We start from the raw sequence: 21,300 nt of genomic DNA, 5'->3' as shown, positions 1-21,300 counted from the left end.
ACAGCTCCACGATGCACCCACCACATAGCTCCACCGACGCACCCACCACAGTGCTCCGCCGACGCACCCACCACACAGCTCCACCGATGCACCCACCACAGTGCTCCGCCGACGTACCCACCACACAACTCCGCCAAGGCATACAAAACACAGCTCCTCCGATGCAGCCACCACACAGCTCCACCGACGCACCCACCACCCAGCTCCACCGATGCACCCACCACACAGCTCCACCGACACAGCTCCACCGATGCACCCACCACACAGCTCCACCGATGCACTCACCACACAGCTCCACCGATGCACCCACCACACAGCTCCACCGATGCACCCACCACACAGCTCCACCAATGCACCCACCACACAGCTCCACCGATGCACCCACCACACAGCTCCACCAACACAGCTCCACCGATGCACCCACCACACAGCTCCACTGAGGCACCCACCACAAAGCTCTACCATGCCCCCACCACACAGCTCCACCGATGCACCCACCACACAGCTCTACAGATGCACCCACCACACAGCTCCACCGAGGCACCCACCACACAGCTCTACCATGCCCCCACCACTCAGCTCCACCGATGCACCCACCACAGTGCTCCACCAACACAGCTCCACTGATGCACCCACCACCCAGCTCCACCGATGCACCCACCACACAGCTCCACCGATGCAGCCACCACACAGCTCCACCGACACAGCTCCACTGATGCACCCACCACCCAGCTCCACCAATGCTCCCACCACACAGCTCCACCGACACAGCTCCACCGATGCTCCCACCACACAGCTCCACCGACACAGCTCCACTGATGCACCCACCACAAAGCTCCACTGATGCACCCACCACACAGCTCCACCGACACAGCTCCACTGATGCACCCACCAACCACCTCCACCGATGCACCCACCACACAGCTCCACCGATGTAGCCACCACACAGCTCCACCGACACAGCTTCACCGATGCACCCACCACCCAGTTCCACTGATGCACCCACCACACAGCTCCACCGACACAGCTCCACCGATGCACCCACCACACTGCTCCACCGATGCAGCCACCACACAGCTCTACCGACACAGCTCCACCGATGCACCCACCACCCAGCTCCACCGATGCGCACACCACACAGCTCCAACGACACAGCTCCACCAATGCACCCACCACACAACTCCACCGATGCACCCACCACACAGCTCCACCGAGGCACCCAACATACAGCTCCACCGAGGCACCCACCACACAGCTCCACCGAGGCACCCACCACACAGCTCCACCGAGGCACCCACCACACAGCTCCACCGAGGCACCCACCACACAGCTCCACCGAGGCACCCACCACACAGCTCCACGAAGCACCCACCACACAGCTCCACGAATCACCCACCACACAGCTTCACCGATGCAGCCACCACACAGCTTCACCGATGCAGCCACCACACAGCTCCACCGATGCACCCACCACACAGCTCCACCGATGCACACACCTCCACCGACACAGCTCCACCGATGCACCCACCACACAGCTCCACCGAGGCACCCACCACACAGCTCCACCGAGGCACCCACCACACAGCTCCACAGATGCACCCACCACACAGCTCCACCGAGGCACCCACTACACAGCTCCACAGATGCACCCACCACACAGCTCTACAGATGCACCCACCACACAGCTCCACAGATGCACCCACCACACAGCTCCACGAAGCACCCACCACATAGCTCCACCGATGCACCCACCACAGTGCTCCGCCGACGCACCCACCACACAACTCCGCCAAGGCATACAAAACACAGCTCCTCCGATGCAGCCACCACACAGCTCCACCGACGCACCCACCACCCAGCTCCACCGATGCACCCACCACACAGCTCCACCGACACAGCTCCACCGATGCACCCACCACACAGCTCCACCGATGCACCCACCACACAGCTCCACCGATGCACCCACCACACAGCTCCACCGATGCACCCACCACACAGCTCCACCAATGCACCCACCACACAGCTCCACCGATGCACCCACCACACAGCTCCACCGACACAGCTCCACCAATGCACCCACCACACAGCTCCACCGATGCACCCACCACACAGCTCCACCAACACAGCTCCACCGATGCACCCACCACACAGCTCCACTGAGGCACCCACCACACAGCTCCACCGATGCACCCACCACACAGCTCCACAGATGCACCCACCACACAGCTCCACCGAGGCACCCACCACACAGCTCTACCATGCCCCCACCACTCAGCTCCACCGATGCACCCACCACAGTGCTCCACCAACACAGCTCCACCGATGCACCCACCACACAGCTCCACCGATGCACCCACCACACAGCTCCACCGCTGCACCCACCACACAGCTCCACCACTGCACCCACCACACAGCTCCACCGCTGCACCCACCACACAGCTCCACCGATGCACCCACCACACAGCTCCACCGATGCAGCCACCACACAACTCCACCGACGCACCTCCACCGATGCACCCACCACACAGCTCCACCGTTGCACCCACCACACAGTTCCACTGATGCAGCCACCACACAGCTCCACCGACACAGCTCCACTGATGCACCCACCACCCAGTTCCACTGATGCACCCACCACACTGCTCCACCGATGCAGCCACCACACAGCTCCAACGACACAGCTCCACCAATGCACCCACCACACAACTCCACCGATGCACCCACCACACAGCTCCACCGAGGCACCCACCACACAGCTCCACCGAGGCACCCACCACACAGCTCCACCGAGGCACCCACCACACAGCTCCACCGAGGCACCCACCACACAGCTCCACCGAGGCACCCACCACACAGCTCCACCGATGCACCCACCACACAGCTCCACCGATGCACCCACCACACAGCTCCACAGATGCACCCACCACACAGCTCCACCGAGGCACCCACCACACAGCTCTACCATGCCCCCACCACTCAGCTCCACCGATGCACCCACCACAGTGCTCCACCAACACAGCTCCACTGATGCACCCACCACCCAGCTCCACCGATGCACCCACCACACAGCTCCACCGATGCAGCCACCACACAGCTCCACCGACACAGCTCCACTGATGCACCCAGCTCCACCAATGCTCCCACCACACAGCTCCACCGACACAGCTCCACCGATGCTCCCACCACACAGCTCCACCGACACAGCTCCACTGATGCACCCACCACAAAGCTCCACTGATGCACCCACCACACAGCTCCACCGATGCACCCACCACACAGCTCCTCCAATGCACCCACCACACAGCTCCACCAAGGCACCCACCACACAGCTCCACCAAGGCACCCACCACACATCTCCACAGATGCACCCACCACACAGCTCCACCGAGGCACCCACCACACAGCTCCACAGATGCACCCACCACACAGCTCCACCGAAGCACCCACCACACAGCTCCACCGATGCACCCACCACACAACTCCGCCGAGGCACCCTCCACACAACTCCGCCGAGGCACCCTCCACACAGCTCCACCGATGCACCCACCACACAGCTCCACCGATGCTCCAACTAAGCTCCACTAATGCACCCACTAAGCTCCACCGATGCACACACCACTCAGCGCAACCACAGCATCACTCAGCGCAACCACAGCATCACTCAGCACCACCACAGCATCACTCAGCACCACCACAGCATCACTCAGCGCAACCACAGCATCACTGGTTCAAATATGTTCTTTCAATGTTTCAAACTGTTTTCAAGCTTTCACGCTTTATTACAAATCACAAAAAGATGTTAACATTTCACTTCTGTTCTTGGATTTTCGTCACAATAAAAAACACTGAACATAATCTTCACAAAAGTTATTTACAAAAGTTTAAGCTATTGCCATTACAAATTAAATAAATTATTTAAGTATTAATTATTTTAAAAAATTAAAAGCCATTGGTATTTGTAATATCAATACATCTAAGTCACGTAAATACAAAACATGTTGCATTACAAATGGTATAGGTGTCACATTTGCGAAAGTTATAACTATTGGCATTGTAAATGACAAAGCTAATAATTTAGCTATTTTAAAAAAATAACACATAAATAAAACAAATTTAAATTATAAGACCAATAGCTCAAACTTTTTTAATGCAAGCCCTATTGCATTTCCAATGCTTGTTTATTTATGTTGTTGTTTTGAAAATAGCGAAATTAATAACTGTCATTTACAATGCCAATAGTGTTAACTTATGCAAACGTAACACCTATAGCATTTGTAATGCAATATGTGTTGTATTTACATGACTTAGATGTATTAATATTAAAAATGACAATGGGTTGTATTTTTTTCAATAATTAATACTTAAATAAAAGTTATTGTAATTTATAATGGCAATAGCTTAAACTTTTGCAAATAACTTTTTGGAAGATTGTTTAGTGTATTTTATTGTGATGAAAATACAAGAACAGAAGTGAAATATTAAATTCTTTTGTGGCATTTGTAATAAAGTTTGAAACATTGAGAGAGCATATTTGAATCAGTTGTTGTTGAATGGTTGCACAGATTGATGCTGTGGTGGCTCTGAATGATGTTGTAGCGACGACGAGTGATGCTGTGGCGTTCAGTGATGTTGTGGTGCCCCTGAGTGATGCTGTGTTGATGCAATGGATAGTGAGGGTGATAGATAGATAGAGGGAGGGCGAAAGATAGATAGAGGGAGGGCGAAAGATAGATAGAGGGAGGGCGAGAGATAGAGGCAGGGTGAGAGAGCCAGGGCAAGAGGGCGAGGGATGGAGTGTGGGCGAGGGATGGAGTGTGGGCGAGGGATGGAGTGTGGGCGAGGGATGGAGTGTGGGCGAGGGATGGAGTGTGGGCGAGGGATGGAGTGTGGGCGAGGGATGGAGTGTGGGCGAGGGATGGAGTGTGGGCGAGGGGTGGAGTGTGGGCGAGGGGTGGAGTGTGGGCGAGGGGTGGAGTGTGGGCGAGGGGTGGAGTGTGGGCGAGGGGTGGAGTGTGGGCGAGGGGTGGAGTGTGGGCGAGGGGTGGAGTGTGGGCGAGGGGTGGAGTGTGGGCGAGGGGTGGAGTGTGGGCGAGGGGTGGAGTGTGGGCGAGGGGTGGAGTGTGGGCGAGGGGTGGAGTGTGGGGCGGGGGTGGAGTGTGGGGCGGGGGATGGAGGTATGGAGTGTGGGGCGGGGGAGGGAGGTATGGAGTGTGGGGCGGGGGAGGGAGGGATGGAGTGTGGGGGAATGGATGGATGGATGGATGGATGGAGTGTGGGGGAATGGATGGATGGATGGATGGATGGAGTGTGGGGGAATGGATGGATGGATGGAGTGTGGGGGAATGGATGGATGGATGGAGTGTGGGGGAATGGATGGATGGATGGAGTGTGGGGGAATGGATGGATGGATGGATGGAGTCGGGGGAATGGATGGATGGATGGATGGAGTCGGGGGAATGGATGGATGGATGGATGGAGTCGGGGGAATGGATGGATGGAGTCGGGGGAATGGATGGATGGATGGAGTCGGGGGAATGGATGGATGGATGGAGTCGGGGGAATGGATGGATGGATGGATGGATGGAGTCGGGGGAATGGATGGATGGATGGATGGAGTCGGGGGAATGGATGGATGGATGGATGGATGGAGTCGGGGGAATGGATGGATGGATGGATGGATGGAGTCGGGGGAATGGATGGATGGATGGATGGATGGATGGATGGATGGATGGAGTCGGGGGAATGGATGGATGGATGGATGGATGGATGGATGGATGGAGTCGGGGGAATGGATGGATGGATGGATGGATGGAGTCGGGGGAATGGATGGATGGATGGATGGATGGAGTCGGGGGGATGGATGGATGGATGGATGGATGGAGTCGGGGGAATGGATGGATGGATCGATGGATGGAGTCGGGGGAATGGATGGATGGATCGATGGATGGAGTCGGGGGAATGGATGGATGGATGGATGGATGGAGTCGGGGGAATGGATGGATGGATGGATGGATGGAGTCGGGGGAATGGATGGATGGATGGAGTCGGGGGAATGGATGGATGGATGAGTGGGGGATGGATGGAGTGCGGGGATGGATGGATGGATGGATGGATGGAGTGGGGGATGGATGGAGTGCGGGGATGGATGGATGGAGTGGGGGATGGATGGAGTGGGGGATAATCTGCCCTTATTAGAAATAATTGTTAAAAGGAATTTCTCCTTCAAAATAATTCCTTCTGATACGCTCGCTAAGGTTTGCTTATTACAGCTAATTACGTGTATCCTGCAAACAAATGGCTACGCAGGATTGCTTTACAAACAAGACAAGCTGGAGTAATTCAAATATCGAGACCCAGCCCACTGAGAACATCAAAGCTGTGAGAAGCTGTCTGAAGAGAAGGAAACGAAGCCGTAATTGAAGGCAGAGTGAAAACCTGGTGTAAAATAGCAGCAGGGAAGGGGGCGGAGAGGAGGAGCTGAAGGAGAGCTGGAACACGCTTTAAAAAGCCTCAGTAATAATAAAAACAAGCATTGGCGCGGCGCGGCAAAATAATAGTTGCTCTTGCGTTTTTCGTTTTTTTTCGAATCTTACTTTTAACAGCAAAATAAAAAAACATTTCTAGTCGAGCAATCTTGTGTTTTTTATTTAAACAATGAGGGCATTTTCACAGAGGTAATAGCCAGATATCATGCGGTTTCGCTTTTACGTCCCTCAAAGTAAAATAAAAACAATTTACTTAAGATTAGCAAACAGCTCAATGCGTGTACCTGGTATTTGTATAGCACAAAGCCAAACACCAGATTACTGTGCAGGGTCAAAGGCACAGATCCAGTGAATAAATGATTGGATGAATCGCTGGGTTCTGAAAATGTATTGCATGTAGAATCCACACAGTAGACACTGGGCATGAGTAGTCAGATCAGCATTGGGGCTAGCTATAATTTAAATCAGATGTTTCCTGCTTACGTAAGGGCAGCAGGCACCAAGAGATTTATTTAGTCGGATGCAAAGTCTTCCATGTAGAAACAAGCTCAATGCGCAAGCGCATAGCGTGCTAGAGAGAAGGGGGGGTGTGATAAGCGTGAGGCGAGAGACGGCCTGGCGGCCGTCAAAGTGAAAGCTGTGAATAAATTAGGGGAGGAGAAATGCCTGAGGCACAGCGCACGCTGGGGGATGCCTGTGGGAGGGAGGCTGGGGGCTTTGATGTGCACGCGCTTTTTAGGTCAATGCGCTTGTGCATTGAGCTTGCTTTTCACGGGCACAGCATCACGGGCACAGCATCAAATCGCCCGATGGTTAAGCTCTGGTTAAGCCCCAATATCTCTCGCGAGCTCAATGCGCAAGCGCATTGGCAGGCTCGACCTAAAAAGTGTATATGTGGTGCTGGAAGTTCTCACTTATACTTTTTTCTCTTCTGCCATTTTTCGTAGGTTCCCAAATACTTATCTCAGCAGTGGGCAAAATCTACTGGAAGGGGCGACGTTGGGAAATTAAGAATTGCAAAGTAAGTTTCCTTTATTCATGAATGGTGAGTTTAGTGCTGCTAAGCTTTGCTGGATTCATTATGGCTTTATGTATCCCTAGCTGCGCCTTATTTCATGTGATCAAGGGCATTCTTTGCCCGAAACGCGTCATGCCGAGATAAGACCTATGGAAGATAATAAACCTACCTACTGAATACTATCTGCTGCGTGGTGGTCCGTGTATCTGTGGTGGTGGTGATAGACCAGTGAAACAGAGACTGGGAATATATATATATATATATATATATATATATATATATATATATATATATATATATATATATATATATATATAGAGATAGAGAGATATGAATATAAAGGTATATATAGATAGATTTATATAGAGCCTTTTATAAGTAATTACCGCATAGACCCTATTGTACTTTTAAAAAACAAAACATTCCATTTGTTTGATATGAACCTGCTTGTTTGTGGCACTATCACTGATCACAGTGGTAATTATGAATATCGCGCCACTGCTGGGGCGCCATTGTTGCAGGTGCATATGTGCCCTCTGCAGGTTTGTCATTTATGGTGCCTATCACTAGGAATTTTTATGATGGAATATTGTGCAAAAAAAAAAATAAGATATATATATTTTGTTGCTTCTGCTAGGAAGATTTAACTGCTTATGCACAAATATTTCAGGTCGTGTTTCCATTACCTTATTCGCATCTGCATAGTAGGCATAGTGTCTGTCCTGCTGGAACGTTGGGATTTAATGTGGATCTGAGATTGTGGGATGTTTAAGGCCTTTTTCTACTTAATCCTGTGCTTTCCATGTTGCATGGCTCGGAGTTATGCATACTGTACTGAGAACCATGGATTAAAGTCTAGTCATTCCTTGCCTGCAGAAAGTGTACTTGTAGATGCAATTTTTTGCGTAGAACCCACCGGCTCAGGATCATTGTAGGCGATGCAAACTATCTGGTCCCCTAAAGATGTTGATGGTTGGTTTTCTGGTGCTCTATTTTGTACTGCCTTGTCTTATCACACCTCTTTGCTCCTGTATTTCTAAATAATTGCGGTCTACTTTCTTAAGAGGAAAATCAGTGCCACCGACCATCATCTTGTTGATTGCAGTGGTATGCCAATGTGGCCAACCTCTTTGGAGCAAATAGTTTTTTGTGCTGGTCATATTTTTTTTGTGTGAAGTTTTGCATTTTATTCAGAACCCATCTCTGCTTTTGAAACGTATTAGGTAGCCATGTTGTTCTGCAAGTTCAGATAGGTGTGAAACACAATTTGTTCTGTGTTATGCATCTGAGTGCTACTTCCAATAGTCTGAGTCTTAGTCTGGTGTTTGAAAGTGGTATTAGGTTTAATATATAATCAGCCCTAAGCAGTGTTTTACTTTTTCTTATCTTTTTTTAAACAGAAATCAAGGAAAGACTGAGGTGAGTGTTTTTCTGGTAAAAATTTAATTTGTCGAGTGTTTTTTACATAATGGTATCAAACTAATTCTATCACGGACTATAATTTTGGGATTAAGTCCAACACTCTTCTATAAAGGCCTTTGCAGGAATCAACTATTTTACAAGTACATCGTTTCCATTTATTATGGTTGCTAAACAGGGTGAAATTCTTGATTGGCAGCTGATGACTGTTCTGATATAATGCATTCTGGTAAGCAGTCTAGGGTGCTACTGCTTGTTAAAGGACGATCTTAAACATTGTAATAATTCCACATTATGTTGAAAAGATGTTGCTTGTTAATTATCGCTGTGTCCTTGAAACACAAAACTGATTAGAACAATAATTTTACCTATGTCATGTTCAGTTATCTTTATTTTATTTTGTAGAAGACATTGTTTATCATTTAGTTGTACCAGTCTATGCTTACTTTGCTATAACTGAGTAAAAACATTGATGTCTTGCATTCAATATGCAATTTAGTGTGTGAACGTCCTTTACTCACTGGGACTTTAATCTTGCAGCTCATAATTTCAAGCCCTTCGACTAATGCATTTTAGTGCTAGTGTCCGCATCACTGGACTAAAATGCATTAGTCCCACATCTTCTAGTGCCCCAAGACCACCCTACGGAGCGCTCGACCATGAGGAGCTGCAGCGCTACGAGCACAGTGGCAGCGAGTGCACTGTGCTGCCAGCAAAGAGCGTACTCTGATGGCGAGCCTTGTTTACTTTTTGCCAGTCTTTGATTACTCTGTGATAGGTGCGAGCCCAAGGAATGACTTTCCATAATCCGAGTGCCAGCGCATCTTGGATAACATTTTTATTTCACCTGGCAGCACTGTATACTAGTGGGTCCCGGGCGGTGCCTTGCCTATTATGGATTGTGATTGGCCACAGAGCACAGCAGCAGCTTTTTTTTCCAGTTGATGAGCTGGCTCGCTGCCACCACAGTATGGTCCATGGACGATCATGGAGGAGGTCATGCTTGCCGGCAGGAAGTTTTTTCAAGTCCTGACTTGCGCTGCCCACCTACCAGTACTTCAGCAGCCACAATTCACCCCTCCCCCCCCCCCCCCCCCCCCCCTGGTCCCTGACCGACATGACCAAGTCCCCTTACCTACCTCCAAGTTTGTTGCTGGGGTTGCAGGCGGGGCACTGACATCACTGACTTGTGTGCTGCTTTTAAAAGGCAGGCGAGTGACCTGTGACTGGACCGACTGGCCCACTGAGAGGATCCAAGCTATACGCGCAATGCATCCTCCAGGCAATTAGCAGAAAAGACGGAATGCAGAGACTTTTGTTTTTTTAACTGTAAACCTGGACTACCCGTCACGTGTGTGTGTGTTTTCAGTTTAGCGGTTGCATCTAGGGTGACCAACTGGCATTGGTGCAAATTCAGGACGGTGAGTGTAAAAATTCAGGACAAAGGGTCAAAATTCAGGACACAAATTCAGGACAGGAGGTCAAAATTCAGGACAAAACTTCAGGACAATAGGTACGTTTTACAGATACATCGGAGGTCGCGCAGTAGTATATAAGTAAGCCCAGCCATTTCCAAACATATTCAACCGTTTGCAAACCTATTCATCATGTATCCTTCCATCTATCATTTCACTCATCCATCCCTTCATCCATCCCCTCATCCATCCTTTCACTCATCCTCCATTATCAATCCATCCATCCTTTCACCCTATCCATCTGTACACTTATCCATCTACTCTTCATCCCATCCATCCATTCACTCATCCATTCAGCCATTTACCCTTTCACCAATCCAGCCATCCTTTCACTTACCTATCCTTCCACCCATCCACTATTTTAGTCATCCATCCATCCTCCCTTTCTCTCTCCATCGACCCTTTCACTTAGCCATCCATCCTTCCTTCCATCCATCCATCCACCCACCCATCCCTCAATCTACACATCCACTCATGAAACCATCCATTGACCCTATCACTCATCCATCTATCATTTCACCCCTTCACACATCTATTCATCCTTTTGTCCATCTACCCTCCCTTTCACTCACTCATCCATCCTTACATCCACCCTTTCACTCCTACGTCCATTCATTCACCCTTGCACTTATCAATCCATCAATCCATCCATCATTTCACTCATCCACCTACCCACCCATCATCCACCCACCCATCCACCCACCCACCCACCATCCACCCTTTCACCCACCCACCATCCATCCTTTCACCCACCCACTCATCCATCCATCCATCCTTTCATCCACCCACTCATCATCCATCCATCCTTTCACCCACCCACTCATCATCCAGCCTTTCACCCACCGACTCTCCATCCACCCATCATCCATCCATCCGTCCCCTCATCATCCATCCATCCTTCCCCTCATCATCCATCCATTCTTTTCCCTTATCATTCATCCATCCTTTTCCCTCATCATCCATCCATCCATCCTTCTACCCACCCACTCATCATCTATCCAGCCTTCCCCTCATCATCCATCCATCCTTTCACCCACCCCCTCATCATCCATCCATTCCCTCATCATCCATCTATCCACCCATCCTTTCACCAACCCCCTCATCATCCATCCATCCACCCTTCCCCTCATCATCCATCCATCCATCCTTTCACCCACCCCCTCATCATCCATCCATCCATCCATCCACCCTTCCCCCCATCATCCATCCATCCACCCTTCCTCTCATCACCCATCCATCCATCCTTCCCCTCTATCCATCCCCTCATCCATCCATCCATCCCTCATCCATCCCCTCACCCATCCAACCATCCCCTCACCCATCCATCCTTCCTTCCCCTCATCCATCCATCCCCTCATCCATCCATCCCCTCATCCATCCATCCTTCCCCTCATCCATCCTTCCTTTCACCCACCCCCTCATCATCCATCCATCCACCCTTCCCCTCATCATCCATCCATCCTTTCACCCACCCCCTCATCATCCATCCATCCACCCTTCCCCTCATCATCCATCCTTTCACCCACCCCCTCATCATCCATCCATCCTCTCATCATCCATCCATCCATCCTTCCCCTCATCATCCATCCTTCCCCTCATCATCCATCCATCCACCAACCCATCCATCCATCCTTCCCCTCTATCCATCCCCTCATCCATCCATCCCCTCATCCATCCCCTCACCCATCCAACCATCCCCTCACCCATCCATCCTTCCTTCCTTCCCCTCATCCATCCATCCCCTCATCCATCCATCTCCTCATCCATCCATCCATCCATCCTTCCCCTCATCCATCCATCCTTCCCCTCATCCATCCATCCTTCCCCTCATCTTTCCTTCCTTTCATCCAGCATCCATCCTTCCCCTCACCCATCCATCCCATCCATTTATCCTTCCCATCCATCCATCCATCCATCCATCCATCCATCCATCCATCCATCCATCCATCCATCCTTCTCCTCATCCATCCATCCTTTCTTTCTTCCATCATCCATTCTTCCCCTCACCCATCCATCCTTCTCCTCATCCATCATCCTTCCCCTCATCCATCATCCTTCCCCTCATCCATCATCCTTCCCCTCATCCATCAACTAGCTACCCTACCACCCATACATCCAGCTATTTACATTTTCTCTCCATCCTTCCCCCTCACTCATCAATCCATCCATCCTCTCTCATTATCCATTTATTCAATCTTTCATTCATCCATTCACCCTTTCAATAATTTATCCAGCCATTCACCCATCCCTTCACTTACTTACTCGCCGACCTTTCCATATTAATTTTCAGCTGAGCCCTTTTGAGAAGAGGCCCATCAAGAACTCCACCCTCGCTACAGGGGCCGTTCCAGGACTGGGACAGAAGCCACTCAGGGCAGATCCAGGATCCACCACAGGAGGGGGACAGGAGCCTTCACAGGCGGGGGGGGGAGGGGGGCAGGAGTTATCACTGGGGGGGGGGCAGGAACCATCAGTGGCAGGGGGGGGGGGCAGGAGGGGACTGGATCCATCACGGGGGTGGGGGGGGGGGCAGGAGCCATCACAGGAGGGGGAACAGGATCCACCAGGGTGGGAACAGGGGTGGGCATGCAGTATTCAAGTATCATCTTGGGCTCCTCGCCCCCTCCTGCACAAGACAACGAGAAGACAGGCTCTCTGTCCAAAATGCCACCCCCCACTGTGATGTACAGTACTTACAGGAGATTCTCCGAGAGAACTGATTGAACTGATTGTCCTCCATACTTTGTTAATGAGTGTGGGTGCGATTGTGCCATTTCTTTATTGTATTACATTATAGAATGCATGTTTGAAGAACCGAGGTTTGCTTACAATTTAGTGACAGTAATTACGCTCCGTAAAGAGAACCACGTGCTGCCTCGGTGTAATCAGGGGTGTAATCTGGCCGAGTCTCGGATGTTTGGGGCCCTGGGTAGAAATGGAATGTGTGAGCCCTCCTTTAAATAGCAGAGACGTGACGCATTCAGGGCTGTTTGCATGTGAATAGATGTCGCTGCTCCTGAAGCTGCAGACCCTCCCTCTCAGTCACCTTCGAAGCACCTTTTAACTGGTCATCAAGGGCTGGAGGTGTGAGGGTGCCATCCCGCTGTGCCTCTACAGTGCTGCGGGGCATCTGAGGAGCTTTGGTGCAGCATCGGAGTGAAGAAAAGAGGTGGGTGCAAGCTTTACCGGCTTCAGGGTGAGGCAACCGGCGCCCTGTTAAAATGACGGACAAATGGCGTCCGTTAAAGATTCCTTCACGGACAACGGACAGACGGCCGAAATTACGGACTGTCCGTGAAAATTAGGGACGGTTGGTCACCCTAGTTGCATCAGGCAGGGGAGGGATTGAGGAGCACACGAAATGAGAGAGCAACACATGACTCAGTTCTTAATGTGGCATTTGACGTCACACTGCTGTGCATAGGGTGACTAGCATGGAGTTAGTCCTTAGAGGGTGCAGGAGAACTGAGGTGGCGCATGCATCCTACAGGCTATGGTAACGTTGACCTATCCTTCTGCCTTTGCTCTAGAACCCTTTCACGCAAGCAAAATGGTTGTAATTTCTGATATTTATGTTTTCCTGTTTCCATTGCTTGATTGGGCTTGCAAGAAAGTGTCACTCATAGTCGTTGAAATGTCACTCCTAATTACACTCAAATTATGAAAATGTCACTCATAGCAGATTGAAACTTTGGCGGCTATGGCCAGTGGAAGTTAGTGCCTGCAGGAGGAAAGGGCTGTTGAGTAGGTAGTAATAAGGAAGTTGGTGCTTGAGGTGGAGATGCAACTCAGATGGTTCTTGGACAGGTTAGGATCCCATTGCCTTTTGGGGGAGCACTGGATGTCCCTGAAGAAAGAATACACACTGATCTGAATTTTGGCCCTCTGAAGAATGAATCGGGAGTTTGGAAATTTAAAAAATATTAACTTGTACAATGGATGTAATCTCCATGAATCTACATATCCTTTACAAAAATCCACTTGTCCCTTTTGAATATAATCATATAGCACAATTGGAATATTATAAATAACCTCAAATGCATACATTTTGCAAAGATGTGAACATGGTTTTTGTTGTGGAACCACTGTCAGTAATGCAAGCTAAGCTAGCTCAGTTCCCTTACAGTTCAATCCTAATAGTAATTGATAATATTAATAATTTTGATCCTAAGAGTAAAGGCTTTGTATTAATGAATCCTATATACAAGTTTGAACAACTTATTCATATGGATATAAGCCTTTCTATAATTGCGAAACACTATTTTTCACAATTCCATTCTGTATTACTGTAAACTGTCTGCCAAATGGTTTGTTCTGCAGGGATTGTTCCTACTTGTCCAGTAAGAACACAAACATGAAAAGTTGTTGCCCATGACTTCAGGCAATATGAGCTGGGCATTGGGCAATGGGAATTCCATTTTCCTGGTGAATGGTTGGTGAACTGGCATAACTGGGCAGAAGCTGTCTTATTTCTGTTTCGGTTCTATCTTACTTTTGGGATATTTGGCTGAGTCGGGTTGGGTGAGACTAGGTATGGTGAAGATTCATGTTAAAAAATGTGGGGTTTAAGTATCTGGGATTGCAGCTTGACATGTCAAGGATTGAAATTTCGTAACACCCATATTGGGTCTCGCTAGAGACCTCTTTAGCTATTATCACCACATATGTCATTGTTGAACAATATACATAAAGAGGAGCTTTGGCTCAGGCCTCATCTGCTGTTGGTTGTTAAAAATGTCATTCACGTTTTAGATCACCCCAAGGATAGTCATTTGGAGTAACAAGCTTATGTCTTGTTGAAAGAGTATTTTCTCTGTATGGCAGTTCAACATCTGATTGGCCAGCAGTTGTATAAATCCATATATGGAGTTCGATAGATGGACAGTGAAGCTACCAAACACTCTTATGGAAGTGCTTTGTTGTTGTGTATGTTCCCCCTTAGCCTGCTGTTAGTAAGTAGCTGTGGGAGAGACTGCTGCTATCCATTTGAAGAACATGACACCATTACTAACTACACACCCCACCCACAACTATGTCCTTTCACTAGGGAGGCATGTTCCGGATGGACACACTGGTGGGGTGACATATCCATTGGTGTGGTGTGACTGGAGAAGGAAAAGCTGCCTTAAAAGGTGTCTAACCAAATGTGTGAGCGAGCCCCAAAGCAGGGAACCTGTTGAGAGTGGTGGGAGCTGGATCTCTCATGGGCCACCTCCCACAGCTACTGTGCCATTCACCTCTCACTGTGTGTATTGTATCTTTGAGTGGAGAAGTGTGGCTCACTGGTTAGAGGAGGCAGACATGGAAGCAGAGGTCAGCCCGGGACTAGGGTTCAATTCCCGGCTCGGCGGGGTCTTGAGTCCTAAAAATGTCCATGGACTCTACAATTCTCTCTCCGGTGCCTACTCGATTCACGGGTTCACACTCTGCGACTCTATGCAATAGCTTGCTTTATCTCCACAATGGCCCCTCGCGGCGGGATGCCTGGCTTTCACCTTGCGGATACCCTGCCGGGGTTATCTCACAGGAGAATACCAGGACGGGTTCCCTAAGCAAGCGCTTAGAAACCGCTCGGTGATTTGCGCTATATAAATTCCTGTACATTTACATTTGAAGAAACAAAAAGCGAATTATCCCTCGATTCACTCAATCAACAAGAACCCTCTATCAATAGAGGAATTATTGATTCTTTGAAGAAAAAGCCACTTCATGCTGCTTTTAGTCCAGTAGCAGTGTGCATAGCTGCATGGTGGGATTTACTCTTTTTGTTACTTTGAGAGTGGGTTCAATTTTTTTCTGGCTTATCTCACATGTTGGCACCAATCAGGGCCTAGAAAGTCTCAGTGGTTCAGACCAACGTCGGTCGGCGCTGAGCCAAGGACGTAGCACAGGTGCATGATGCCAAAGTTCTTGGGAGCCCATCCTCTCCAGGCTTTTTAGACCGTCTATATGTTCTCTGCTTAGTCCATGTCGATTTTTTTTTTTTTTTTATTCTTTATTGTCAGGAGTTCAAAAAAAGATATTCATACTGTCATTCGGTAGTTGCATTTACATATCAACAGTACGTGCCCCCACGAGGGCAAAGATTGAACACTTTTTACATCAGCAACTATCAGTGCCGGCAACGGCTTCGTAATAGAACAGTGAGCAAAATAAGCATTTACACATTGCGGCCCAGTTTTGCCCCCTATCCACGACAACTACCCCAATAATGCGGTTCTGATACAGTTGTCCGGCATCAAATCAAAAAAGGAAGAAAAAGAAAGTAAAACCAACATTAAACCCAACAATGGTCATCGTTGTGCAATTAAGTGTGTTCATCTACATACATTGTCATACAGACTCAGTCCTTTAGTACGGCACCTATGTTAGCGGTGTGCACCCGCCGTTTCCCGGCCCCCCTCATCAGCACGCCGGCACCACCACTGCCACTAGTCCTCCTCCTCTTCTGATTCCGAGTCCTCACCCTCTGGCAAAGCCTCACATGGTTCGCCCCTATATTTGTTCCACGGCGTCCATACCTGATTCCACTTGCGGGGGCAAGCTCTTAACACATACACTGCTCTTTCCTTCACCATGAGGAGGTCCATGTTTCTTATCCACCCTGCCATCGTCGGCAATTCCGGGGCGCCCCACCTCTGTGCAATGTCCCGTTTGGCCACTGTCACTGCTAGTGTGACCCACAGCTGTCCATACCTGTTTAGGTCTGTTGGGTCCCAGACGTTTAGCAGGCATTTACGAGGTTCCAGCAGGACAGACACATTGATGGCCTGTGAGACTGTACGCATAATCTGCCTCCAGAATTCCCTGATCTGTGGACATTCCCATAACGTGTGGATGAGCGTTCCTTCCTCCCCGCATCCCCTGAGGCAGTATGGGTGTGGTGCCCTCTGTATTTTGTGTAGTAGAGTGCGGGTGTAGTAGGTGCGATGTAACACCTTGAGTTGTACCAGGCGGAATCTAGCCGATATTCCTACTTCCCGCGGCGAGGCCAGTGCCTCGTTCCATTCCGTTTCGTCCAGGTCACCTAATTCTCCCACCCATTTCTCTTAAAGTTTTTGTGCGGGATCTGGCATGTTATTAATCAGCTTTCTGTACGTGAGTGAGGTCGCTTTCTGTTCCATGAATTCGGTGAGTAGTCTGTCCTCTAGTGGCGAAGATTCTGGGGGTGTGGTGTCTGGTGGGATTGCTCGCAGTAGAGCATGCCTGATTTGTACATACCGGTATGTTTCAGTGGGGCTCAGGCCGTATTGTTGTTGGAGCTGTGTGAAAGGAATAACCGTGCCTTTGTCCCAAAGGTCCCCCACCACCGAGATCCCTATATCATCCCACCTCGTAAACCCTTTACAGGCCCGCAGATTACCCAGTGTTTTAGTGTCACATAACGGGGTGAGCTTGGTGATTTTACCCTTCCATCCCAGGTGTGTTTGCGCCGCGTGCCAAAGTGTCGCCGTGTGGAGCGTTGGGCCAAGTAGAGCTTTCACTTGCGGGTAATTGTACAGCACCAAGAGCATGCCCTCGGTCCCCAGCTGTGCCCAATCCGACTTGTATGCAGGGTCTTCCCGTGTAACATGGATCCAACTATTAATAACCTTAAGCTGTGATGCCCAGTAATATAGTTGGAGATTGGGTAATGCTATCCCCCCCTCGTACCAGCTCTTGACCAGTTTAGTCTGCGCTATCCGCGCTGGACCATTACTCCATAGCAGACTGGAGACTAAAGCCGCTACCTGTCGAAAGTACTGTGGGTTTACCACATACGGGGAGTTTTCAAGTACATAGAGAAACCTGGGGAGAGCCATCATTTTATAGAGCGCCGCTCGCCCCAGGAGGGTCAGCGGCAGTGCAGCCCAATATTTGACATCAGCACGCAATCTTTGCAGAGGTGGCTGCAAGTTTTCGATATAGAACTGTTTAGCATCGGCCGTCACAAAAATACCCAAGTACTTAAACGAGGAGGTGGTTATTTTGAGGGGGCAGTCAGCCGGCAACACCGGACCCGGGCCCTTGAGGACATAAAGCACAGACTTGGACCAGTTCAAGGTATAGCCCGAGGCCTTGCCATGTTCATCTCAGACTGTCAACAGGGCGGGGACCCCTTCATTCGGTCCGGTCATGTAGATCAGCATGTCGTCTGCGTATAGGGAGACCTTGTCCTCCCACCCGTCTCCCCAAGTGATGCCCCGGAAGAGCGGCGTCTCCCTGAGTAGGATTGCCAGCGGTTCTAGCACTATCGCAAAAAGGAGGGGCGATAGCGGGCACCCTTGTCTCGTTCCCCTCCCCAGTGGAAAGGGTGATGATATGCGGCCATTCGCAACCACCTGTGCCATCGGTTGGGTGTAGAGTAGTCGCACCCACGCTAGAAAATGGGGGCCGAAACCCATCCGAGTTAGGACAGCAAACAGGTATTCCCACTCCACCAGATCAAACGCCATTTTAGCATCTAGGGAGAGTATCGCAGCCTGTTCCGTGAGAAGGTGTGCCCTCGCCAGTACTCCATGTACCCTTCGCTGGTTCAGCGCTGTACTCCTATGTGGCATGAAGCCCGATTGGTCAGGGTGTATCAGGGTACTCAGATGTTTGGTCAGACGACTGGCTCGGAGTTTCGCCAGGATCTTCGCTTCTGTGTTGAGTAGGGAAATGGGTTGGTACGAGGCGCACTCTGTCGGCGGCTTGTCTGGTTTGGGGATGGCCACGATAGTGGCCGTGCGTTGGTCAAGCGGAAGCAGTGCCTTTTGTGCGCTGTCTTTATACATATCTATTAGGGGCTTGGCCAGCACTGTGTCCATCGCCTTATACCACTCCACAGGAATCCCGTTGGGGCCTAGGGCCTTGCCGGACTGCAGCGCCTGTATTGCCAGCTGGACCTCCCCCTCTGTCAGGTCATCATCAAGTTCCTGTCGTGCTTCGGGCGTGAGCACAGGGATGGAAACGTGACTGAGTGACTCTACTGCCTCCTGCTCAGTGACCGGCCGTGTTGGTGTGTAGATCCCCTGAAAGTGGTGTGCTAGTGCATTGACTACCTGTTCTGGGTGAGTCTGCAGTTGGCCCTCCGCATCGTAAAGTCGTTGTATTCCCCTGTTACTGCCGCCCGCTTGTCTAGCCATGCCAGCATTTTCCCTGCCTTATCACCCACATCGTAGATGCGGTGCGCAGTGTTTGCAAGATGTCCTTTAGTGATTGTAGTGAGGTGTGCCTGGTGTTGCTGTTGACGGAGCTGTAGCTCATGTGCTGTGTCAGGGGTGGGGTCTGCCATGTGTGCGCTGTTCGCCATGTGTAATGCTAATTCCAAATTAGCCAGTACCGTTCTGGATTCCCTCTTATATCCAGTAATGGCCGATATGGATGCTCCTCGCAGGACCGTTTTGTATGCTTCCCACAGCACTGAGGGTGAGGTGACCGAACCCGTGTTCTCATTGAAATAGTGTGTCGTGGCCAACTTAAGTTTCTTCCTGACGCCAGGTATCTGCAGGTAATTAGGATAGATCGGGTATAGCCTAGCACGCTTATGTTCTTTTGTAGAGAGGTGAAGGGAGATCGGGGAGTGGTCAGAGATGCCTCTTGGCAGGATTTCGAGTCCCTTTACCGAGCCCAGCCCAACCCCTAAAAAGAAAAAGTAATCAATACGTGAGAGGCTATCGTGGGGTGTTGAGTAGTGTGTGTACTGCTTCGCCGTGGGGTTCAGGTGTCGCCATACGTCCGTGAGGCCCATGGCCGTCAAGAATCCAGGGAGTGTGGCAGCCCCTCTCTGACGATCCCGTATAGGAAAGGTGTCTAGTAAGGGGTCTGATATAGCGTTGAAATCCCCCCCAAGTATCATATCACCCTCCGGGAGATCGATAAGAAATTGGCCAAGTGCTGGTAGCGCTGTAGAATGAAGTGCTGGGGGGATGTATACAGATACCACATTTAAAGCCCTCCCCTCCCACTGGCCTGAGAGTGCTGCAAACCGCCCCTGATCATCAGTCCTGCGGCCAGTGACCAGAAAGGATGAGTTATGTTTGAGGAGTATTCCAGTGCCTCTGGAGCCTGAAGTGAACTCGGAGTGTACTGCCATGGTGTAACCACGCCTATTCAGTGCTTTGCAAGTGGTCCCCGCTAGATGTGTTTCCTGCAGCAACACTAGGTCAGCTTTATGTCGTTTAATAGTGTGCAGCACCAGGCCACGCTTAATTTTGTCCCCCAACCCCCTGACATTCCACGTAAGGAGTTTAAGTGGGGGCACCTGTGTCGTTACAGGGGTACCCTCAGCGGGTGTCGCTCGGTTTCGGTGTGCCATTCGGGCTCACGACTCATGATATCAATGTGCAGCAACATGGTGAAGCCAGTGCGCAGATGCGACGCCTGACTCTGTTGGCTAGTAATGGGACTGTGCCTTGTATAACCGCAATGACGATGACCAATAAACTTAACTTTAACTTTACCCCCACAACTCCCCTCTCCCCACCCCCTCCCTGCTCCCCTGCACCACGGACGAAAACACGCCCGCATCCCCAACTTGGCAGAGTGCTTTAGTCCCCCCCCCCTGTCTAGCTTACTTGCTTGTGGGGTTGGTGAGTCCCCTACAGGCACCGGCCATAACCCGCCCTACTCAGTTCCATCGGCCCGAAGTCCCAAGGGCTGTGATCAGATTGTGTTGCTTCCAGTTCAGGCAATCAACCCCTGCTAGGCTGACCAGAATCAAACGGGTCCCTCTCGAGATCAGAGTCCAATCCCCCTGCTGCGCCTAGTTCTGTAGCCGGGCTGGCCGGGCGGTGTTCCGTCGTCTTCTCACTGCGGCGGTCTTGGCGATCTCTGTGCGGGCGTTGGGGTTTGCCCACCGGTCTCCAGCCATCCAGCCATTCTCTTGCCACCTCGGGGGTGTCGAAAAACCATGTCTTTCCCTCTGCCACAATCCGCAGTT

General features: G+C 50.5%; 1 protein-coding gene across 1 annotated transcript in view; it reads left to right on the top strand.

Moving 5' to 3' along the window:
* GTF2F2 (general transcription factor IIF subunit 2) overlaps nt 1-21,300 on the top strand; it is a 933,714-nt gene that overhangs the window by 130,182 nt on the left and 782,232 nt on the right. Inside the window, exons 2-3 of the mRNA XM_086935014.1 lie at nt 7,433-7,506; nt 8,904-8,922. Of these exons, the coding sequence (XP_086791140.1) occupies nt 7,433-7,506; nt 8,904-8,922 (93 nt within the window). The remainder of the gene's footprint in view (nt 1-7,432; nt 7,507-8,903; nt 8,923-21,300) is intronic.

Source organism: Lissotriton vulgaris, chromosome 8, assembly GCF_964263255.1.
Source record: "Lissotriton vulgaris chromosome 8, aLisVul1.2, whole genome shotgun sequence".
In the NCBI taxonomy this organism is placed as follows: domain Eukaryota; kingdom Metazoa; phylum Chordata; class Amphibia; order Caudata; family Salamandridae; genus Lissotriton; species Lissotriton vulgaris.
This window is presented reverse-complemented; position numbering and strand designations above follow the sequence as displayed.